Source organism: Staurois parvus, unplaced genomic scaffold (genome assembly GCF_062004578.1).
Source record: "Staurois parvus isolate SC_StPar_1 unplaced genomic scaffold, SC_StPar_1.0 ptg000118l, whole genome shotgun sequence".
Lineage (NCBI taxonomy): Eukaryota > Metazoa > Chordata > Amphibia > Anura > Ranidae > Staurois > Staurois parvus.
The window spans coordinates 3,575,945-3,601,460 of NW_028317914.1; the positions used below are offsets into that span (position 1 = coordinate 3,575,945).

The 25,516-nt window shown below is 42.4% G+C and overlaps 1 protein-coding gene across 2 annotated transcripts in view; it reads right to left on the reverse strand.

Annotated features, from left to right (window-relative positions):
* Positions 1-25,516, reverse strand: part of MBOAT2 (membrane bound glycerophospholipid O-acyltransferase 2) — a 358,785-nt gene that overhangs the window by 104,378 nt on the left and 228,891 nt on the right. For both annotated transcript variants that reach the window (XM_089672019.1, XM_089672020.1), the window contains exons 5-6: positions 21,487-21,542; positions 3,126-3,180 (exon numbers count right to left, since the gene is read on the reverse strand). In XM_089672019.1, the coding sequence (XP_089528145.1) occupies positions 3,126-3,180; positions 21,487-21,542 (111 nt within the window). The remainder of the gene's footprint in view (positions 1-3,125; positions 3,181-21,486; positions 21,543-25,516) is intronic.

Genomic DNA, 25,516 nt, shown 5'->3' on the forward strand with positions numbered 1-25,516 from the left:
CCAGTAGTACTATGTCAGTCATTAAAGAGTCCCTAAAAATTAGAAACAATGGCTTTGAAATGACAGAGCTCAATTCTTGAAGGACCTGTGGGTGTATGCCATCCGGTCCAGGTGCTTTAGTCACCTTTATTCTGTCTAAATATTTTTGGATCATATCAATTGTGAGCCAATGTGGATCATCTGGAGCTGTGTCAATACCATGCCCATTATGGACAAGAGCTCCCCCATGGTCCTTTGTATACACAGAGCTGAAGAAGATATTTAATAAATTTGCCTTCTTTGTCCCCAGTCACCCACTCTAGATTATTTTGTAAAGGGCCTATATGCTTGGACCGGACCTTTTTACTATTAATATATTTGAAGAATTTTTGGGGGTTTGTCCTGCTATCTTTTGCAATCTGTCGTTTGTTTTCAATTTTTGCTGCCTTTATTTCCTTTTTGCATATTCTGTTATATTCTTTGTAAAGTTTAAACAATGATAGTGTTCCTTCATTTTAATATTTAATAAAAGCTCTTTTCTTATTATCTATAGATTTTTTTACTTTGGCCATAAGCCACATAGGTTTGATTTTTAGCCTTTTAAACTTGTTGCCTATAGGAATATATTTTGCAGTGTGTTCACATACAGTCTTTTTGAAGAACTCCCTTTCTGTATTGTGTTCATCTATGCCAATATTTCCTCCCAGTCTACGTCTTGGAGAGCAACTCTAAGCCTTGGAGAAATTAGCGCTCTTAAAGTTAAGCGTTTTTATTTTTCCTGTATGTGCTTGATGTTTACAGCTAACAATAAATAAGATCATGTTATGGTCACTGATACCCAGATGTTCTTTTATATGGACATTCGTAATAAGCTCTGCATGATTTGAGATTACCAGGTCCAGTAGAGCATCATTCCTAGTTGGGGCCTCTATGAACTGCACCATAAAATTGTCCTGTAGAAGGTTTATACATTTTTTAAGTCCGATTTATGACATCCCCTACAACAAAAATGTCATTTTTGGTGAGATACTCCCTATGGGAAATCACGTCTAAAGGGCTGCAGACCCTTCGATTTTCCTCATTAGAGCTCTGCATGTGCAGCAGCTGATTGATAATTATAAAACCAATCCCATACAGATTCACTCTGCAAATGGACACAGACAAACAATCATCTATTTCTTTCATGATGCCTTAGATTTCTTTTTTAGACTTGAAGAAGGAATCTAAGATATCTTGAAGCTTGCATCTTTAAAAATTGAAGTTCACCTATGACATATGAAAGCTACAACATATATTTAACATTAGTGTTACTAAAGCCACAACAATAAAATCAGTCTGTATATGAAGTATACAGCTCTTGGCTGCTCCCCTCAAGCAGCATGCTATGGGGCACTTGTGCATACTCGCTCCGGAGCCCTGCTCTGGGTGTCTATTGACACACATAGTGGGGCTTATCCCCGCCCAGCTCCCTCCTAACTGGCTCCTGCTACTGTCTCTGAGCCAATGAGGAGAGAAAACAGGGAGAGCCGCTGCTCTCGTGCACATTGCTTAATCGAGATTGGGCTCAAGTAAGTATAAAGGGGGGCTGGGGGGGAAGCTTCACACAGAAGGTTCTTACCTTCATGCATAGAATGCATTAAGGTAAAAAACTTTCAGCCTTTACAACCACTTTAACATAATGTGCAAAGCCTCAGGTTATTCACATTGATGAAAATAACCAATCCACGTAACCCTTAGATAGTTTTCTTCACTCACCTTGCTTTCTCACCCTTCCGAAATAAAGTCTGAGAATGGCAATGACAGGATACAGTAGACGGGAATCTGACATCAAAGGCTCTCAGAGTATTGATCACCCAACACTACAAACAGATTTCCACAGCACAGTCCCTGAGTTTGTACACAGGCTTGCTTTCCAGGATCTATTCCCCACACTAGCTAAGCAGAAAGAGCTTTAACGCCAGAAAAGTTGGGACACCCCCTTTTTTGAAGCTGCACATTGGAAGAGAAGTGAATGTATTTCCTCTTTACTTGCCCTGTCAAACAAAGGCTGTTGCATGCAGGAAGGGGGCTGAGTGACACCATGGATCACATGGTGTCACTGAAAGTAGCCAGCAGATTTTCATACAGATTGCATTATAACCCAGAGACTTTGCACAACAGAAATATACAGATACACAAGGCATAATAAAGTGTTACTAAACCCATGACCCTGCATTCACTATATCTGGTTTCCCACAATACACAGAATGTGGAAATGCAAATATTTTAGCAATTGTTTTAGCTGCAGGACCCCCTAACCCTCTGTCTGGATAGTGCTGATTTGCCTGTGCTGATCACATGCACTCTCCCAAGCAAAAAAAAAAAATCTCTAGCAATAAACACTAAACTGAGCATGTGCAGCTTGCTCCCAAGGCTCTGTTCTATGAGAAGATGGATTGGGGACTGTGGAAGAAGGGGAGGATCAGAGAAGACAGGATCAGACATCCTTTACACACAATACAGAGGATTAACCCCCTAGGTTCCACAATGAGTATAACAAGCATGCTTTAGTTCATATACAGACTGATTTTACTGTTGTGGCTTTAGTAACACTATTGTTAAATATACATTGTAGCTTTCATATGTCATAGGTGAACTTCAACTTTACGTTAGTAAAGATGCAAGCTTCAAGATGCCTTGGATCCCGTCTTCAAGTCTAAAAATGGAATCTAAGGCATCATGAAAGTTTGCATCTTCTCTAACACAAGCTAGCCAATAAAGGGTGTCACTTAAACTCCAATGCATACATTGATAGCTAATATACTATATACAATGCAAACCTCTAATACTGAGTGAAAAAATCCAAATCAGTTTTGTTTTGCTATGGTTCCCTGGTTCATGAGTTAAAAACACTCTTCAAGTTGTTCTCCTTACATATGCTGCTTTGGTGAAGGATTTCAACATGTTGTCAAATTTCTTTCAAATCCCCTCTCTTTGCAGCTAATGCCACCCATGCTCAGGTGGGTCACACAGCCAGCAAAAATCACATAGACAATACGATACAACAAACTGGCAATTGACATTTTCAGAACTTTTTGTATTAAAAGTTTGTTTTCATTTCAGTATAGTCTGTAAAATGTATAGATTAACAGACAGAGCAATCTTACCTAATAGCCAGTCTTCTTTGCGCTGGCGTCAGTGTCTCTTCTTTACAAAATATTCCTATAAAAGAGGAGAGGAAATGTAAGTATTTGCATGCAGGCCCCCTTCTCCTGCTACAAAGCAGCCTTTCACATCTATAAAATATAGGACTGTAATGGATATTTTGGGCCTATAATAATTTTTACCTTCATGAACATTTTGGTGAACTTTTGATAGGTATCTACTGTAGGTTTTAAAGAAATTCAAGGAAATGGACATTTTGAGAACTGCTGTAATAAAAGGACAAATAACTCCTGGGGGATGCCACTTCAAAGGACTCCACTGAGGTGAAGAGGAAGGAAGGCAGCTGGAACTTCCTGTCTTTTTTACCCCCAGTTCACATCTGTGTGGGTGGTGCCGTTGAGGATCCACAAGAAGCTGTACAGAGAATTGCAGACCCGCGGGCGGGTGCCATTAGATCTAATGGCACGCTGTCCAAACTGGGAAATGCAACTGTACTGGGAACCGAGGTTCCTGTGCGGGCTGCGTTTTCCAAAGTAGTACAGGGACTTCTTTCCCTGCATGTCACGGGCACGGGAGTCCATTCAAATGAATGGGCTCTCGTGCCTGAGCAAAACACGGCCCACATGGCCACTGACCAGTTCTTAAGCACCACCCATTAGAGGGTAAGATATGTGGAAGGGTGTGACTTTACCTGGGTTGGCGAGTCTAGAAGTGGTCTTTTGCAAAGAGTATATAACAAAAAAGCAAGACCCCCACTTTCTCTCTTTTGAAGTCCAGTCATCAGGATGTCTGGGTAACATACCATCATTATTCTATGTTTCTCTCCTGTAACTTTCTTTCCTGTAGTTTTCTCTAAGTATTGGTACCATTCAGTATTTGCATTGTAATATCACTACTTTTAAAGTTATACCGGCTACATTATATTTTGTTATAATTGATTAGTAGTCAGCTTCTTTTCTATGTAAATAAATTAGATCTTTATTTTTTGCACAGTTGTTTTCATTTGGTATTAAATTTTTGGTAATAGCCACATGAGGATTGGCTAAATTCATATATACTGTAGACAAAAGGTTGTAATCACTTATTATGTTTATCATCAAGTGAATAAGTGAGGTGGAAAAACCGCCAAAGCAAGGACACTCTCTGCAAGTGTGTGGTGCAGCTAATTCAAGACCTCCATGTCTCAATGGGACGTGCTACATAGTCTCTCTGCATTCTCCCTCTCATTTATGGGATGTATTCTATCATTTTATGTGGAGAAGATTCACTTTCCCAAATTTCTTTAATTATATCAAGCAAACCTCGTGGTCTACACCCGTAGAACAACTCAAACAGGAAAAACCAGGTGGATGCTTGAGGTACCTCTCTGGCAGCCAATATGAGCGCTGGGACAAAGCAGTGCCAATCTCTTCCATCTTTTTGCAGCACCCACTTGAGCATAGATTTTAAGGACTTACTGAATCTTTCAACTAGCCCATACATCTGCATGTGATAGACTGAGGTAGGAACAACTTGCATAGGTCTGCCATTTGACATGAATGATGTGCCTTGGTCTTTCAGAATTTCATTAAGGAACCCGGACCTCGAGAACATTAAATAATTCTCTCACAATCACTTTTTAGAAGGTAATTGAGTACCAAAAGGATATATTGGTGACCCCAAGCCGATTTCACCAAGGGGCCCACAAGATCCACCGCACTATGATCAAACCATATTTCGATAATAAGCAGAGGCACCAATGGGCAGTGGTGACTCTAGGAACAATATATGGGGGGGAGGAGGGTACATAAAATACCACAGTCAAAACTGGGAGGGGGGGGGGCATTATGAACCATACCACTTAAAAAAACTAAATAAGTATATATAAATTTGATTACAAAAGATGAGAGTAATGTGGTATGCAATGATATCTTTTTACTGTACTAACCTAAAACTTAAACAACAAGCTTTCAAGAGTTTTCCTTTCTTCCTCAGGTATTGCTTCAAACCTGAGAAAGAGAGGAAAACTCTTGAAAGCTTTTCTTTATACTTTAAAACAATTTCAGCAAACGCCAGGACTGTGTAAATAATCCCCTATGTTAAATGTGTCACTAATGAAGATCAATGCATATTATAATTCGACTATGACCAGCTGGATTTTGTGCATAGATTAGATGTGGCCTTAGAAGTTAACATTATTCATTTTATCCTCTCAGCATGAGTAAATGGCTTCTAAGAAGCACATGACTGTCAGAGGCACAACTAGTAACCTCAGGGTCCTGGTTCAAGAATCCATGAATGGTCAAAGACTGCAGACAGACTACAGGAGATGGTCAGAGACTGAAGACATCGGCTAGGCCAAGCTGTCTACAACCAATAGTGCCGGCCCTCCCGTGCATGAGCCCATCAGCCCCATAATGTAACCAGCACTGGGTCCTAATGCGCTACTGCTGCTACCACGGAAACAGATACGCCGGACCGGCGCTGTCAATAGCAGGGGCAGGATCACAAGAGGAAGCTGGAGACCCTCACAGAGGTGGAATGCCAGGACCCAGTCGCAAGGTTGAATGTGTAGAAGGGGGAATTGGATCATATATTGTTTTCCATGAAACCCAATGGCTAAAAGGAAAACAAAGTGATTAATGTATGGGCTGCCTAAGTGCTAACTGGAAGTGAGCAAGTTTGTGAAGCTCTTGGAAGAACAGACGGGAAGGGAGACAGATGGAGAGAAGGGAGGGAGATAGGAAAAGGTCAGCGATCACAGTGTGCTGAAGTGCTCAGTGTTCACTCACCCCAGAGCTGAGGCTGTTATCGGATGGCTTAGGTGGTAGCATCATTCATATTTCCCACCCACACATCCCCTTTCTGTCAGATACAGCTACACATTGGGGATAGGAGAGTGGGTGGGCTGGGCAAACACAGGAGGAACAGGGGTGGGGTGGGGGGGGGGGGAAGAGGAGCAGGTTGTATTCCTCTCTCTTCTTCCATCTATGAGGGGAGGGGGGAGTGTTCTCCGTGGGTTGTGTCATAGACACTCTGCTCAGCTGCAGCCACCAGTTCCTAGATTTACAAACTGGTTCTCCTCTCTGTAGGACAGGAGGGTCAGTCTGTCTTTTCAAACTGTCCCTACAGTAAAAGACTGTTTGCAAAACTGCTTGCCCCCCCCCCCCCCCACAGTCGTAGAACCCCAGAGCCCGGTCGCAAGTGTGACCTCTGCAACCCTGGAGGTTCTGCTACAGGTGGGGGGCCTTGGGGTTCTGTCACTGTGGGGGGCCCCAAGCCGTTTTGCAAACAGTCCATTACTGTAGGGTGGGACAAGTGGGACGTGCACCAAGTCTGTTATCTGTGCCTCTATTTTCTCAACCTCCAGGTAATCACTGTGACCTGTTCCCTGGCATTTCTTAATGTGGATTCTTACATCTGGGCAGCACCAAAGACCCCCAGTGACACTTCAAGGTCAGGATGCACAGGATTAAAGGAAACTATCCTTCATCTTCCTTGGACACAACCTGTAGTAAGGAAGTTTCCTTTATGTTCTCCCCAACTATGACCTACCAAAGAGGAGATTCCCCACCGTCCCAGGGGTTAACTTAACTTGTAGACTGTCTGCCACCAGTACAACCTTATTAGCACTTTCTACAGTCACATTGTCCAGCCCTTCAAAAGGAGCAGAATGGCCAAACTGTCCAGGCAGTCCTCTGCTAACATAGTCCTACAGTTCCAAGAATAAAGGACAGTCCCACCCCACTATGATATTGTGTATTAGGTTGGGTACCACACACAGTTGTTCTTGTCACTGGTGCCAGCAGGTACTTTCTAGTGTACTCTTGTACACATACTGCCTTAAGGGTCTAGTTACAAAGCCCACTCTCTCAGCCACCCCATTATGGATGAGGTTTACCTTACTTGCACAGGTGTGAGACTGGTTCAGATACAGGTGTGCAGCACAGACCCCCTGGTTCCACATTGCATGGTCTCCTCCTGCAGGGGACACTGAGCCTGGACATGACCCCTCGTCTGACAGTGCCAGCACAGCACACTCTCATTCCTTCATGCTGAAGTAGAACTCTGGTACAGTGGGGTGGTAGCTCCCTTTTGCAGAACCAAGTACATCTCCACCACGGTGTATCACTCTACCATCTCAAGCAACTAGTCCATTGTCTGAAGTTCCCTGTGGCTGACCCAGTGCTGAAGCTCATTATCAAGTGCCTGTTTCTAGTGGCCCATGATGGCCCGCTCCATGATCTGTGGTCCTGTTAACTTCTCTGGCTGAAAACACTTTATGGCCAGCTGCAGCAGGTCATGCATTAGAGACTGCAGTGACTGGCTTGCACGATATCTCCAACAAGGCACACAGTGTGCCCGGACAGCAACAGTCACTCCAAGGAGGTCCAAGATCTCCCCCTTAAGCACTGAATAGTCCTTTGCATCATAATAGGCTTTCTGCGGTTCCCTGATAGGAGTGGGGCAATGCTAGCCCACTGATCCTGATGCCACCACTCTCTCTTGGCTGTGCACTCAGATGTGGTCAGAAAAGTCTCCATGTCGTTATGGGGAGTAAGCTTTCGTAAGAACAAACTATTTTTCCCTTTTACCATGGAATTTTCAGGGCATATACTGTACACTATATAGCCAAATGTATTGTGACACCTCTCCAAATCATTGGAGTCAGGTATTCCAATCACCTCCATGGCCACAGGTGTATAAAATCAAGTACCTAGCCATGCAGACTGCTTCTACAAACATTTGTGAAAGAATGGGTCGCTCTCAGGAGCTCAGTGAATTCAAGCCTGATATCGTGATAGGTTGCCACCTGTGCAATAAGTCCATTCATGAAATTTCCTTGCTACTAAATATTCCACGGTCAACTGTTAGTGGTATTATAACAAAGTGGAAGCAACTGGGAACAACAGCAACTCAGCCACAAAGTGATAGGCCACTTGAAATGATAGAGCGGGGTCAGCGCATGCTGAATACACAGTGCGCAGAAGTCACCAACTGTCAGCAGAGTCAATAGCTAAAAGACCTCCAAACTTTGTGTGGCCTTTAGATTAGCACAACAACTGTGCATAGAGAGCTCCATGGAATGAGTTTCCATGGCCGAGCAGCTGCATCCGAGCCTTACATCACCAAGTGCAATACAAAGCATCGGATGCAGTGGCGTAAAGCACACCGCCACTGGACCCTAGAGCAGTGGAGACGCGTTCTCTGAAGTGACGAATCAAGCTTTTCTGTCTGGCAATCCAAAGGACGTGTCTTGGTTTGGAGGTTGCCAGGAGAACGGTACTTGCCTGACTGCATTGTGCTAAGTGTAAAGTGTGATGGAGGGGGGATTATGGTGTGGGGTTATTTTTGAGGGGCTGGGCTTGGCCCCTTAGTACCAGTGAAGGGAACTCTTAAGGCGTCAGCATGCCAAGAAATTTTGGACAATTTCATGCTCCCAACTTTGTGGGAACAGTTTGGGGATGGCCCCTTCCTGTTTCAACATGACTGTGCACCAGTGCACAAAGCAGCCCTGACCTCAACCCGATAGAACACCTTTGAGATGAATTAGAGCCTGCAAGCCAGGCCTTCTCGTCCAACATCAGTGCCTGACCTCACAAATGCGTTTCTGGAAGAATGGTCAAACATTTCCATAGACACACTTCTAAACCTTGTGAATAGCCTTCCCAGAAGAGTTGAAGGTGGTCTAGCTGCAAAGGGTGGGCCAACTCAATATTGAACCGTACAAACTAAGACTGGGATGTCATTAAAGTTCATGTGCGTGTAAAGGCAGGCATCCCATTACTTTTGGCGATATAGTGAATATCACAAGAATTAAAAAAAATATATATATGTTTTGCTATAAGATCATCATATTTTTGGTAACATACAAAAATTAAAAAAGAAAACACATACGGCTTGCAAATGAATGTATCTCAACACCTATAATAACCTAGCTGTCAACATATGTATAGTTTATACTTCACCGACGCATTTCAGAGAATTGTAACTATTTCTTCAGAGTTATTAAGGGTTTCACATCTCTACAATGCAATTGGATATATATTACGTTACATACATCTTTCAATATAAGTTTAACTTGCGTCCGTATATAATATATTACTTACAACTTGACAGCGATACATGAGAACAGGAAGCCATAGGATACAATTAAAAACAATGAGTGAAGATTTCACCATGCCGTGGAAATGAACCCAGGGCAGCAGGGAGGCCCGAACTATCCCACGGAAGGAGAAAGGAAGAAGCGGGCAACAGCTACTGGGGCAAGGAAGTGGACCCTAAAACAATGTACACTGCTCAGAACAATGAAATGAACACTTTGTAATCAGAGTATAGCATCAAGTCAATTAAACTCCTGGGATTTTTTCCCTACTCATCTTTTCTGACTGTTTTTCACTAGTTTTGCATTTGGCTAGGGTCAATGTCACTACTGGCAGCATACCTGGACCCTACAGAGGTTGCACAGGCAGTCCAACTCCTCCAGGATGGCACATCAACCCGTGCCATTGCCATTGTCTCAAGAGCATGGAGGAGATTCCAAAAGACAGGTAGATAGGAAAGCTGGATAGGGCCATAAAAGATTGTTAACCCAGTGGCACCCTATGCTTTTCACAGAAGAGAGCAGGTTCACCCTGTGCACATGTGACAGACGTGAAAGGGTCAGGAGAAGCTGTAGAGAATGTTATGCTGCCTGTAACATCGTCCAGCATGACCATTTTGGTGGTGGGTCAGTGATGGTCAGGGGAGGCAAATCCATGGAGGGACACACAGACCTCTACAGGCTAGACAATGGCACCCTGACTGCCATTAGGTAACGGGATGAAATCCATGGACCCATTGTCAGACCTTATACAGGTGCAATGGGTTTCTCCTGGTGCACGATAATGCCCGGCCTCATGTGGTGAGAGTATGCAGGCAGTTCCTGGAGGATGAAGGAATTGATACCATTGAATAGCCCCCATGCTCGCCTGACCTAAATCCAATCGAACACCTCTGGTATATCATGTTTCAGTCCATCCGACGCCACCAGGTTGCACCTCAGACTGTCCAGGGGCTCAGTAATGCCCTGGTCCAGATCTGGGAGGAAATACCCCAGGATACCATCCGCCGTCTCATTAGGAGCATGCCCCGATGTTGTCAGGCATGCATACATGCACGTGAGGGCCAACAAACTACTGAGTACCATTTTGAGTTGCTGCAATGAAATTTCAGCAAAGTGGACTAGCCTACTGCATTCTTTTTTTTTTCACTTTGATTTTCGAGGGGGGGGGGGGTCTTTGAATTCAGTCCTCTGTATGTTAATAATTTTCATTTCCATCAAACGATGGGGCATCCTTACGTTCCTAACACATTACCCAGTCCATACCAGTATAGATATCTAGCATGATAGTTTTCCCCTTTGATGTTTTCAAAGTGTTCCTTTAATTATTTTGAGTAGTTAAAACATACATTTCACTTTGATTGGCTTTAATGGCTGGCAAGCACCAGTTGTAATATGGAGAGCCTGGAATCCCCAACCAGCCACTTGTAAAAGTGAAATGTCTTTATTGGTTTCTCAAAACCAAGCAAAGAAAACCAGCTTTTTTTCAGCAAACGTAAAGGTAAACAATCCATATTCCTGGTAGCAGTAAGACAACAGAATAGCTCACTGCCTGTATGCCAGTCCCACACTTGGATTCAGGGTTCCCATCTGCTTTGGGGGTACCACAAAAGCTGCATGAGCTCAGAAAACAAATGTCTCAGTGGCCACACAGTCCACATTTGTTCACAGCTGTGAACTACTCCACCTCAACGACAAGTGCTGACTCCTTCCTGTTCACTTTGGCAGATGTGGTTCCGGACCGGATTTTGTGGTCCACTGATGACCACTAGCAGGTAATATAAATCAGGCAGGAGTGGATCAATAAGTTGCTCATGACCTTGGACACAAAGAGCCATATCTGAGAGAGAGCTGTGGATGAAAGTTTGCGTTGTACAAGAAAGAAAAAGGTTTGCATACCAGTTTGTTGGTGTCTGGGAGAAGCCCTTCACCTGTGAGATAGGAATCTCCTCTGTTTAGTTAGTTAAAGTAAGGTTAATAACATAACTTGGATTACAAAATCTTCAGTTTTACTCAAATTAATTGATGCAAAAATGAAGACACCCTACAACAAAAACTACTACATCTGGTATTTTGTATGACATCCATGATTTGTAAGGACAGCACCAAGAGTTCTAGGCATGGAACTAACAAGTTGGCGACATATTGCAACATCTGTCTTTTTCCATTCTTCAAGAACAACCTCTTTTAGATGCTGGATGGAGAGTGATACTCAACTTGTCTTCAGAATTCCCCATAGGTGTTCGATTGGGTTCAGATAAGGAGACATACTTGGCCACTGAATCACTTTCACCCTGTTCTTCTTCAGAAATGCAACAGTAGCCTTAGATATGTATTTTGGATCATTGTCATGTTGGAAACGTGCACAACAACCAAGGGCACAGAGTGATGGTAGCATCTTCTCTTTCAATATAGAGCAGCACTTCTGTGAATTCAAGATATCATTAATGAAATGTAGGTCGGTCCCTGACACCAGCAGTACTCATGCAACTTCACAGAAGGACGCTGCCACCACCATGTTTCACTGTAGGCACCATGCATTTTTTCTTTGTACTCCTCAGCTTTGCCATGCCATACAGTTTTGAGGTCATCAGTTCCAAAAACATTTATTTTGGTCTCATCACTCCAGAGTACAGTGTCCCAGTAGTCATCTTTTTCAGCATGGGTCATAGCAAATTCTAAGCGGGTTTTTTTGTGCATGGGCTTTAGGAGAGGCTTCCTTCGTGGACGACACCCATGCATGCCATTCCTCTACAGTGTACGCGGTATTGTGTCATAGGAAACAATCACCCCAGTTTGGCTTTCTATTTCTTTAGTTAACTGCAATGAACTTGCATGGCGATTTTCTTCAACACTTCTCATCAGAAGACGCTCATGCCAAGGTGTTAACTTCCATGGATGGTCTGGAGATGATTTCAGCTCCATAAATTTATGTATCACTTTTGCTACAGTTTTCTGACTGATACGTAAAGCCTTCACCTTTCTTGTGTAAAGAAATTATTTTCTTTCTCAGGCCTTGTGACATTTCTCTTCCATGTGGTGCCATTGCTGACAGCATGAAATGGGAAGGGGTTTTCTTTGTTAAGTAATTCCCTTTAATAATTGACTGTCTGCTCGACATGTTTAACAAGAATTCAACTACAGGTGAGTATAATTATTCTTTAATTAGGATTTTGTTGTCTGAAATTTAGCTTTGCTCCTAAGACTTTTATTGGGGTATATTCATTTTTGCAACGTAGTCTTGAATGAATTTGTTAAAAAAAAATACTTTTTTGTGTGAGCTCTCTTTATCAAGGTGACAAGGAAAGCAAATCTCTGCTTGTCATCTTGATAAAGAGAGCTGCAAGCCCTTAAACCTTTGTTGTTATCAGTGTGCTTTGCTGATATGGGACACTCTCCATTCGGATTTAAAATTGGTGTGCTGGGATTTCCTTCTTTTTGGATCTACAAGGCACCACAGTCGTGCACCCACCCCTATATAGGTGTTTTTCACAAGTCTGTGCAGTTTGGTTTCATGTACTGTCAGGCACACTTTGAAAACATACCAGTCTGTCCATTGTGATATAGTAACATCCATGTCTGGTAGGAACAGCAACCCTTCCCTGATATAATCTCACATTCATGCCTGGCAGAACCAAAAACTCCATGAAGATATAATCTCACATCTGTGCCTGACAGAACCACAAACTATTATGATATAATTTCACATGTATGACTAAAACGACCAGTACCCTCACTATAATATAATATTTCTGCCAGGACCAAAAATCCGATCTGATAAAAATTAAGCCTAGCACTACTAAAAACTCATTCAATTAACAAAGAATGTAAAATGCACAAACTATGCACACACACCCAAAAAGGTATTCCCAAGTCTTCTTTCATGTATTCGTAAATGACCTTTTGTAAATCCATAGGGAGCTGAAAACCTTATGTAGAATATAGAGTAGTCTACACAGCAGTTGTTCATTAATCATGCCAGTATGTAATTAGCAGTGTACTCTGGGAAGCATTTTAAGTGACAGGAAAATAACTACACATTTACATTTCTAATTACATTTGCTGGCGATGAATAAAGAACGGAAGTTAGAAATTCTGAGAGTGTTCAATGAATGATGCAGGAAGATGCTCATTAATGAGACATCATGAGGTAAACAGGACCTGTCACTAGCACAAATTCAATAATAAAATTGTAATACAGCACGTAGCTGTAGGAAAACATTGACAAAAAAAGAGTTATCTTTTTAAAGACTTGTATCCAAAAGTGAACATCAGGTGAAAAGTGATTTAAGGTGATTAATTATATTTACCTTCAGAGCCCCACTGTGCAGATCTGATGTTCTGTTGTTTCTTCTCTAATGTAATACTTACAGTATTAGAGAATTATGCTCCTCAATCTCCACCTGCCTGCCACAATTTTGTGCTGGTCCAATTAATTTTAAAGTGCAGAATATGGATTGCACATATTCCTAACAAGCAGTAAAGGAGCTTTAAAAGAAGCCCTCACTTACCTCTGTAGCTGCTTGCACTGTGAAGTAATTTATTCTCAAATATCCTCAAAAGATCACAACAGAGACTTTGAAGTTGGTTTCTAACAGCTTGGGTCTCATTAACACAGGCTCTGAGGCCCATACAGCATGAGGCATTTGTTTACACAATTTAAGCTACATTCAGGCAGCCTAAGGGGGGATTTACTAAAACTGGAGTACACAAGAGTCTGGTGCAGCTGTGCCAATCAACCAATTAGCTTCTAACTTCAGCTTGTTCAATTAAGCTTTTACAATAACACCTAGAAGCTGATTGGTTACTATGCACAACTGCACTATATTCTGTGTGGTCCGGTTTTAGTAACCCCCCACCATGTTAGTGAATAGAGACATAGCAGGTATGCATTTGGGGCCATGCACCCACCCCTGCAAGCTTGTTAAACGTGGATGTGCGGTTGTGTCTGTACAGCTGCTGCATTACTATTCAACACACAGCTCCAGATGGCTGTAGACGTGTAAAAAAAAGATTCTGCTTTCCATAGAAAAAAGCTGAAATTTCAATACCTTTGTGAACTTTGAAAATTAATTTCCAAACAATGCCTATAGCTACAAAGGTGAGTTGGGTCTTGTTTTTTAAAGTGAGCGCACTACTTTTTTTCAGAATATGCAAATACCTTAATGTGCATATTTTGAGCAAAACAGGTTTGAAGAGGTGGGGTTTTCACACAGAGTTGGGGTTTTTAGTGAACAGGAAGAGGAGACTGCAGCCATGTTTTGGACGATGCTGAATGCAGGAGCCATGTTTTGGCAGTGCTGAATGCAGGGGCCGTGTGAGCTGAGAATCCGATGACATCCAGGTGTGAAAGCGTCCCTCACTAACCAGAGATTGCTGTCAGGAAGGCTGATGAAAGCAGAGTAACTACGCAACATTTGTTCTGTTCAGAGTCACCAGCGGATGCAAAGCAGACCCGGGTCGGTAAGATCGTGCACACACATCATTTCAGTGTTGAGACTGAGTCCAGGCCGATAGTTAGTTAGTTAGGGTCTCTGTTTGTGTCAGGCTGCAAGTGTTGTTTCTGATTATTAGAAGGACTCCACCACTTAAAGTGACATTTCACATTGGAGAACTGATAAAATCCTACAAACTCAAGCCAGACTGGCATTTTGCTCAGAAGGAATAATCAGGCATGTGCTACAGGACCAGTTATGGGATGGAGAATACTGTAGATTTGTGTAAGATTGTAAGCTGTTGTGCTGCACCGCAGGCTAGCCAATACCATACACCCATACACTGATTCCTGCTCTTTTAGGGTAATAACAGGTAAGGTGTGGCAGCTTAGTTGTGCCCGCCAGTAGGTAAATTACTTCACTTTCTACCTTCATCCACCAGAAGGCGCCGTGCTGTGCAGCACAAGGGTCTCAGCCTTTGGGCTGGGTGTATGTAAATTTATTGTATGTTTCCAGCATTTGTGGTTGTGTTTTTGCCACATCTAAGTAAAATTCTGTTGTGGCAAAAGCTGGTGTTGGGGCTGCTTTCCTCGTTCGTGACTTTACTGTATCCTGGGGAGCCCACCCCGGTACACAGCTTACACATGCTCAGCTGGACATTGGCTTATCATAAACTCCAGCTGATGACCCACAGCTTACCGATATCTTTCACAGTTACAGCACCCCCTCTTGAATGGAAATGGCAAAGTCTTAAGATTACTGGAATTTATTGAAGGGTGTGACTTTACCTGGAGGGGGAAGGAGAGGGGGTATAAAAGCAAGACACAGCTCTCTCTCTGAGCCCCGGTGTCAGGACGTCTGTGTAACGTATCAGCAATATCTGTCAGGAATGGACTCGCCAATGGTGGTGGGACTCGCCTGCCTTGTGGGCTGCAGTACCAAGGCTGGCCAGCGGGTGCTCTCAGCAGCCAGAATCTCACTCCTGCAATCAGGCCATCACCTGAGGCTGATTGCAGGAGGTGTATTTAAGCAGGACCAGGCCTGTGATCAGTGCCTTGGTGTTGTTTCCCATGAGCCCCTGTACCTTGTATCCTGTGTTCCTGTTCCTCTGCCTATCTGGTTTGTTGCCAACCCTGCCTGATCCTGACCTCTGCTGACTTCTCCTGCTCTGACTCCTGGCTCGTCCCTGACTATTCTTCTGCCTACTCCTATGCTGTTTGACCTCCTGTTGCTGTACCTTGGCTCGTGGCCCGTTTACTCTTTGCCTGCTGCTTTGTACTGATCTGCCTCCACCATTACTGACCCGGCTTGTCTGACTACGCTACACTCCATACTGTCATCCATCCATCCTGCACGGATCCAGTCACTACTGTCCGAACCTGCCAGCCCCTTCACATCAGGTTTTCCCCCGGTACATACCCTCAGCGGACCCCTCTACCACAGTTGGGTGCACTCAGGGGCCGCAACCTGGTCTCAGTCCTGCCCCAAGTCCATCCCCACCATCAGGGGCTCTGGTGAAAAGGCAGACTGGGGCTTAGACTCCGCGCCCTGGGGAATCCTGTTCTGTGGGTCACTAGAGATCCCGCCGGGCGGTGCCTGAAGGTACCTTACGGCCTGCATGACCATTCCATCTCTCCAGCCTGACTACGCCTGTGTTCCAGAAGCCTGCTGTTTCCCTGTGTCAGTCCACACATCTCTGGTCATACCCGGATCCCTGACAATATCAATATATTCTTTTTTTTCTGTAAATTTTGTTCCTGTAGTTGTCTCTATGTATTGGTAACATTTGGTGTTTACATTGTAATATCACTACTTTTAAAGTTTTTAACAGCTACTTTATATATTCTTATATCTGATTAATAGCAAGCTTCCTTTCTATGTAAATAAATTAGATCTTTATTTTTTAGCACAGTTGTTATTTGGTATTACCTTTATTGGTAATAGCCGCATCCGGATTGGCTAAATTCATATATAGACAAAAGGTTGTAAACACTTATTATATTTATCAAGTGAATAAGTGAGGTGGCACAACCACCAAAACATCTGCCACTGCATTGTTTAGAGCTGAAAAGCTGAACAAAATACCGGGTACATCCAGGTAAAAGGAAACATGTGACCCACTCGCTGGAGTTTATAATTCTGTATAAGGAAGGCAAGTATGAGCGTTTGTGGACATCTGCATTAAGTTGAACCTGTTGCTTTGCCATTCAAGTGCAAGTGACTTTAAATTGAAATCTTCAAACCCATTGAAGAATCATCACATTCCAGCTCTAGGGGTAATGTATAAAATGAACTGCAACCCAGTAGAAATAAACATTTTAAAGTACAGATACTGTTTATGAACCAGCACTGTCATATCAGAGTAATTGTCTTGTTGCCACAGGCTAAAGTTCTATGAGTGGAAAGTCGCTTTCCATTAAATGTATAGTTGTATTGGTAGAATTCTGTTTCTATAAAAAAAAAATGGAATGTATGAACATGAGGCAGCTTTATTACTCCTCACATATGCTATGTTTCTTGCTTTGCAGTGCTACAAAGTGCTTGTGCCTTACTGCTTCTTGCAAAGCAAATTTATGACGACCAAATCACTGAAAGCAGCACATTCCCTGTGTAGTTATCTACCTTTGCTAGCCCTCATGCACGCTTGACGTTTTAATAACGCTGGTAATGTTAGCTGTGTAAAATCACGTTAAAAACATGAGTTTTTCAGCTTTTTTAATTAGCGTTGTTTTGCCACATTTTTCCACGTTTATGTTTTTTAGCCTTTTTTAAAAAAAAAAAAATTTTTTTTGTTTTGGTCAAAAAAAGTCAAACGCCGGTTTGCTGTGTTTTAGAGCGTTAGAGCGTTTTTACAGCTAAAAAACTCCTCTAGAAACCCACTAGTCCTGGGTTTTTTTTCAAGCCAAAAAACATTGATTATAGTCTGTGTGCGTGGACACATAGGATAACATGCTGGGGGTTTACTAGCTGTAGAAGACGACATCAAAATCCAAAAACCGCAGCTGTAAAAACGTCCAGTGTGCATGAGGGTTTAAAGTTGACCTGAACTCGGTGTGTTTTCAAACCCCCATATCTGTCTACGCTGTCTGGCAGGAATGCCTGAATCACATGAGTGACTGTGCAGGTTTATATGTACTTTGGAGAATTATCAAATTTCAAATGTTTGTAATATTGGTGCCTGATCTGCACCAGCACCACTGAAACATCATGCCCAGGATCCCTTTTTCGCTCTTTCCAGTAGAGATGGTGGGTGGCCCCTAATGATGTAGCACATGGCCCTCTGGGTGCCATGGAGAGGGTGCTGCTTTGTGACTTTTTTTTTTTTTAAACAGTATTTTGGTAAAAAAAAAATTGTTGGAATTGGGCTTTAACTTTGTACAATGGATGCAGAAATACAAAACACTATAAAATGGTGTTTAATTTTCTGTATCAAGCCAAACAAGAGGGGCCAGGTGCAATTACTTGGTATCCATGTGCATTCAATTTCATGGATGCTGTGGAGTTCATGCTTAACCTGCATTGCGTTTCCTGGATACTCCTGTGAATTGCAGGTCCAGACTATAGGCACTGCTATGCCAGGCTGCTAAATAAATGCAGAGCTGACATCATCTCTAGAGGACTGTGAACTATCCTGCTAGAAACACCAACTTTGAAAAACACTTTTTTTGAACTGTTCAAGGACATGCAGTCAATATTATTTATTGTCCATCAAAGCCTTTGCTGTGTAAAGGGAAAAGCATTTATTCCTAGGAAAATGCATAGAAGGGCAGCAGAGGACACTGCATTGTGCACACAGCCAGTGATAGCTTCTGCTCTCAAATGTTTTCTTCTTGTTCGTAAAAGAGATTTATATAACAGTAATGGCAGTTTCAGGGAAAATCAAGACAAATATATGGCACATGTGCACTATACAGCCAAAAGTGTGTGGACACTCTTTCCAATTCTTATGTTCAGGCACACAAATATGTCCGTAAAGATATGGTTTGATGAGTATGTGGTGGGCCCCTAATGGCCTGCACAGGGCCCTGATCTAAATCCTAATGAACAACTTTGGGGTGATTTGAAACACTGATTGTGAGCCTGGTCTTCTGGTTCAGTGTTGGTACTTGACCGCATCAATTCTCTGTTGGCTGAATGGACACACAGGGATTTATTTACTAAGCTGGTTCACTCAGAATCTCGTGCACTTCTGCATGGAAACCAATCAGCTTCCAGGTTTTATTGCTAAAGCTTAATTGACCAAGCTGAGGTTAGAAGTTGTTGGCTACCATGCACAGCTGCACCAGATTCTGAGGGAACCAGCTTTAGTAAATCTCTCCCACATTTCCAAATCTTATGAAAAGTCTTTCCACAGGGGTGGAGACTGCCCTTCAAAAAGGAATGGGGGCACCTCCATAATATTGCCCATTGATTTAGCCCCTGGTTACATCGGGTGCTATTTGTATGCCATGCGACTTGCAAATCGTATGCCAAGTCGCACCCTATTGTCCGATATTAGAGCGGTCATATCGGTGCAGTTCCAACTTGGTCGGAGCCGCACCGATTTCTAAAGTAGTACATGCACTACTTTTGTTGCGATTTGCATAGACATCTGTGTCAGATATCTTTGGAAATCAGCAGGTCGCCTGATTTTGAAATCGTGCAACTTCACTGTAAATTGCACGATTTCAAAATCGGCTTTAATGTGACCAGGTTCTAAGAATGGGATGTCGATCAAGTTGATACAGGTGTGATGGTCAGGTGTACACAAACCTTTAACCATATGTTCTACATACAGTCCACCACCACATGGTCTCTTTATAAAAAAAAAAAAAAAAACAAGTTGATATTTTGTTTTGTTTTTTTGCTGAAAACATTGATTTTTTTTGACAGTTTTTCCAATTCATCCATTCAGTCATTCATTCAAGATACATAACAGACATTTTTTCCTTGCAAAAATAAAGATACATCTTGTATTTTTACAATAACCAGACAAAATTAATTTGTAGACAGATTCATAGGGAATGTTTTGGAATGTCAATAAACTGTTATTTTCAATGCAGATCAGCTGCAGATGAAACTCCATAAATGAAGGAATTATTCAGTTTATATCAACCATTTGAGCTCCGGAAGGTCTTACCCCTTCATTACCAGGCCATTTTTTCCTGTTTAGCACTGCACTAATTTAACTGGTAATTGCGTGGTCACGCAACGCTGCACCCAAACAAAATTTATATAATTTTTTTTCTTACAAATAGAGCTTTCTTTTGGTGATGTTTGATCATCACTGGGTTTTTAATGTTTTATTATAGAAGTGAAAAAAGACCAAAACTTTAAAAAACAATATTTTTACTTTCTGCTGTAAAACATATCAAATAAAAAAAATAACATTTCTTCATACATTTAGGCCAAAATGTATTCTTTTACATGTCTTTGGTAAAAAAAAAAATACACAAGTGTATATATACTATGGTATATACATGGACTTTTTTTAACTAATGGTGATCAGCTATTTATAGTGGGACTGTGATAGCACAGTGGGCAATCTGACACTAACTGGCACTGGAACACAGTGATCAGTGATAATACGATTCGCTGTACTAATGACACCAGTTGGGAAGGAGTTATCTCAGGTAATAAAGGGGTTAAATGTGTGCCTAACAATGTGTAATGTGTGTATTATGTGCTATTTTTTACTAAACATCTCTGTTTCTTTTCCCTGCTTTACAGGGAGAAGAAACAAAGAGATCACTGCCTCTATCCTAACGTCCCAGTCAATGATTCATGTCAGGGACCTGCTGATTGGCTGTGTCTAATCACAACCCAGAGCCCTGTATTGACAATCGACACAGGGCTCTGGGTTGTGATTAAACACAGCCAATCAGCAGGTCCCTGCCACGAATCATTGGCTGGGACCTTAGGACAAACTCCCTGTGTGTACAATCACAGCAGTAGTTGGTAGGTGAGGGGCAGGCATGCATGCCCTGTACCCAGAAGAGGCCAGCAACATACAGGTATGTTGTTGTGCATGTACAGGCTGCCCATCCACAGTACATTACGACCAGGTGGTTCGCAAGCGGTTAAGTAGCAATAAGGCCCAAAAAGTATGCTCAGTTATCTAAAATAAAGTAGAACTCCCGCCAAAGGGTTACTGGATACAATGGGGAAAGGTTAGATCTTCTGCTATCACTATTAGTGATACGAGAGGAAAACTCCTATTGGTAAAGAAATCCCACCTTTGAAAAATTTCACCAGGACTGATGCTTGAAATGGACAAAGGGCAAGATTTATCAAATTTTCTCGAGCCAAAAATTGGAAAAAGTTAATTTAAATAAAGAAAATTTCACAGGAATAAAAATATGCCTGCGCTTTGAAGTAGAAGAATTGCACAAAATTCTACCAGTCTGCAGTATGTGTTTTTTAAGTGTCTTCTAAAGTCTCTTGTAACATGCTGATGTGGTACTGACAAGCGGCAAGTATGATTTGTAAAGTATGACACTTCTGTCCATAGTAATCAGATTCTTGATTTTCAATTTCCAAATGCATTACAGCACGGGTGTCAAACTGGCAGCCCTCTACCTGTTGCCAAACTACAAGTCCCATGAGGCATTGCAAGACTGACAGTTACAAGCATGACTCCCAAAGGCAGAGGCATGGTGGGACTTGTAGTTTCGCAACAGCTGGAGGGCTGCCAGTTTGACACCCCTGCATTACAGAATGAAGGTAAACAAACTGAAGACAGTTACTGGCAGGAGTCATCTTTCTTTCCCAGCATTCTAAAACATTTCCTCTACATTGGACACACATACTACTAAACAGGAGAGTACTTTAGCCTCCCAAGCATAACAAACACAAAAAAACGCTTACCATCTCTTACTTCAAACGCCAAGCTTGTTATTTTTTGTGTAATAATCATCATTGGCCTGTATTTAAAGGAAATAAACCAGTTTAGTCACACATATTTGTCCTTTACGAAGACAACAGTTTCAGTTTAACCAATTTTATCAGCAACAATGCTTTACTAAAGTGCTATTAAAGCCAAAAGCAAAATTCATTATATTGCAGCGTACTATTTCTTACATGCCCTCTTGGCTGAATGGACACACCTTCCCAAATCTTATGGAAAGCCTTTCCACAGGAGTGGATGAGGAATGGAGGCATCTCCATAATAATGGCCATGGATTTAGAATGGGATGTCCATGAGGCTCATACAGGTGTGATGGTCAGGTGTCCACAAACTTTTGACCATATGGTGTACATACAGTCCACCACTACAGGGCCTCTAAATAAAAACAGAAGATGATATTTTGTTATTTTTTTGTTTGCTGAAAATATTGATTTTGACAGGTTTGCCAATTCATCCAAAGATACATAACAGTCATTTTTTTTGCAAAAATAAAAATCCATCTTGTATTTACATTAACCAATGAAAACAACAGTTTCAATTTAACCAAATTTACCAACAACAATGCTTTACTCAAGTGCTATTGAACCCAAAAGCAAACATTATATTGCAGCATTCATTTTCTTTTTAAGGCTTGCTTTCTTCTATTTTCATCTGGTGATTCAGCCAGCAAGTCTGTTGTTTTTCAAAAGAACAAGCTTTCCAGCAGAATGTATCAGTTACAGAGATGAGACAAACCATTTAGTTCTCATGCACACTGGACGTTTTTAAAGCTGCTGTTTTTGGCTTTTGACGTTTTTTTTTTACAGCCAGTAAGCTCCCCAGCCTGTTATCCTATGTGTCCATGCGCACATAGACTGTAATCAACGTTTTTTGCCAGGGACGTTTTTTGGCTGGAAAAAAATCCCAGAACTAGTGGGTTTCTAGAGGAGTTTTTTTAGCTGGAAAAATGCTCTAACGCTGAAAAACACGACAAAAATGTGGTAAATCATTGCAAACCAGCGTTTTTGGACTTTTTTTGACCAAAAAATTTTTTTTTTTGGCCAAATAAAATTCTTAAAAACCTAAATGCTGAAAAACTTGCGTTTTTAACGTGACTTTACACAGTTAATGCTACCAGCGTTATTAAAAGCCCAGGATGCATGAAGCCTTAACTCTAGCAAGGATGTTTACAATGATCAGCTGTTATGTATTTAAACCTTTATTCCATAAGGAAATAAACTGTTGCTGTAACTGCTTATAAAATATTAGCCGGAGTTTGGCTTCAGTTTGTTTGTTTATTAAAAACTGCTAGAACATCCAACACCCTTCCAGACTGACAATTCTGCAAAGGTACCCCTGTGCTCCTTCATCTAGAGCAGGAGTCAGCAACCAGTAGATCTCAGCCAGGTGACTAGTAGATCGCAGTGTGGGCTTCTTGACACGCCATCCCATCAAACAGAGTGCAATGCAGAGGGACTACTTGTAAAGTTGGAGCTGTAGTAGGGAGCAAGAGCCGCATAAATTGCTGTCTCCTCTGTAGTGCTGGTTCCTACGCCCTGTCAAGGTTGGTGCGTGTAGTACCTGCTAAGCATGGCCCATTCAAGTGAATGAGGCCGCTCTGCAAGAGCCCTGCAACCTTGTGCAGTACTGCAAACAAGGGGTAAACAGGCAGCGCTGTGCTGCTTTCTCACCACCTGCTTTAAGCCCTTGAACCCCGCAGAAGCATGCAGTTGCAGAGTGGCCCATTCATATGAATGGGTTTCAGTTGGCAGGCGGTAGCACCCATCAAAAGCAACAGAGGGTGTAATTCCTCCTGTGGCATGTATACAGCTTTTGGCTGCTTCCTCAGCAGCTAAAGGAGGTAGGGATTGTGTGTGTGTGGTGGTGGTGGTGGGGGGGGGGGGGGGTCTGGTGGTAGCACTGTGATTCAACAGCAGAGTTTTACCACCCCCCCAACCTTAGGGTGCCGCTGCCGATTACAGCTAAGGACTCAATCACAAGTGCAGTAGGCACTGCTGCTCCTCTGTAAATCGATCCCAGTGCATTTGACAGGTGCTGAGGAGGCGATATGTTGCCTTCTCATCACCAGATTTAAACCCATGATTGCCTTGCGATGCACGTGATTATGACACGGTAGTACGGTAATTAGAGGTGTAAATCTGGTGTGAGGGGTCAACACTGTGCCCGGTGATCTTTGACTTCTCCCATGTTGTTCAGGTGGATCTCCACCTCTTTAAGGTTGCCTACCCCTTATCTAGAGTGGTTCAGGCCTGGTTCACACCTATGCGCTTTTTAGTGCTTTTTGTGTTTTGCAGAAACACACTACAGTCCATTTAACATGGTTTCCTTTGGGACACATTCACATCTATGCATTTTCAGACACTTTTGTAAAGTGCCAGGTACTTTTTTTTTTTTTTCCCCACAGCAGATTACAGCACACATACAGTAGGTGTAACCCTGACCTAATACAGAGGTGTGTTACTGGTCAGATCACCAGGTGAAAACCAAGGGAAAATGCCTAAAAAAGAAAACAAATGCAGCCACCACATTATTATTATACAGGATTTATATAGCACCAACAGTTTGCACAGCGCTGTACAAAATGAAGGAAGACATTACAGTTACAATACAACTTGGTACAAGAGGAAACAGAGGGCCCTGCACATTAGAGCTTACAATCTAGGAGGAAGGGTTGAGTGATACAAAAGGTAATAGCTGTGGGGGATGAGCCGATGGAGGAAATAAATGGCGGTTTACTAGGTAGAAGCAGGATAGGCTTCTTTAAAGAGAGGTTTTCAGGGATCGTCTAAAGGTGGATAGATTAGGAGACAGCAGGACAGATTGGGGTAGGGAGTTCCATAGAATGGGAGAAGCTCGGGAGAAGTCCTGGAGGTGAGCGTGGGAGGAGGTGACACAGGAACTAGAGAGCAGAAGGTCTTGGGAGGATCGAAGAGAGCAGTTTGATGGATATTTTGAGACCAGGTTGGTGATGTAGCAGGGAGCAGAGTTGTGGATGGCTTTGTGAGTTGTCAGTATTTTGAATTTTATTCGTTGGGCGAGTGGAAGCAAGTGGAGGGATTGGCAGAGAGGGGTAGCAGACACTGAACGGTTGGTAAGGTGGATGAGTCTTGCAGCAGCATTCATGATGGACTGGAGGGGGGATAGCCTATGTAAAGGTAAACCAATGAGGAATCTCAAACCACATCTAATGATTGGTAAGCTGCAACAGTGTATATTACATTTTTGGTCTAGGGTTTAATACCATTTACTATTGCATTTAGGCCTCATGCATAAAGATGTTTATTAGCTGGAAACTTCTCAAGCATAACATCCCCATCCCTCTCCTGCAGCTGGGGAACCATAGGTGCTGCATTCAGCTGCCAATATAAATGAATGGCTGTATGCAGCCACTTCTGCATCAGCATTTTCTAGCACATGCGGTGTATTTCTCCAATCTTGAAAGCGGTGTGTTTTGGGGAAATACACCATAAGCCCATACACACGGAAACACTGATGCAGAAGAGGTTGGCACGAATGGTTTACATGACTATGGATGCATACTGTGTACAGACCATTGAATCTGCCAGTCCTAAAGAAATTATTGATACTTAAAGGTTTCTGCAAGTGCTAATCCCCCCAAATAACTGCTATGTGGGCAGGAAGCCCCAGGGATGCTGAAGGCACACTGTACGCAAGGCAATAAATTCAACCTAAGTCAATGCTAAGATCGCGCTCACCTTGAGCTAAAACTGAATCTGCTATGCAGCCATTTAAAGAAAGAACTCTCACTGCCCACTGTGGCCAAATTTTGGACTATTTCATTGAGGGGCTTAGCCCCAGGTCCAGATACAATGCCAGGCCTGTGTTCAGGTCATGAGGTGTTCCTCAGAACCAGAAGCTAATCTGAGGATCAACATAGCTACTTGGCACCAACAAGTGCTTGCAGTTTAGCAGTAGATGGTGTGGACATTTTTTAAATCTGACAGGTTCACTTTAAAGAGAATCTGTCAC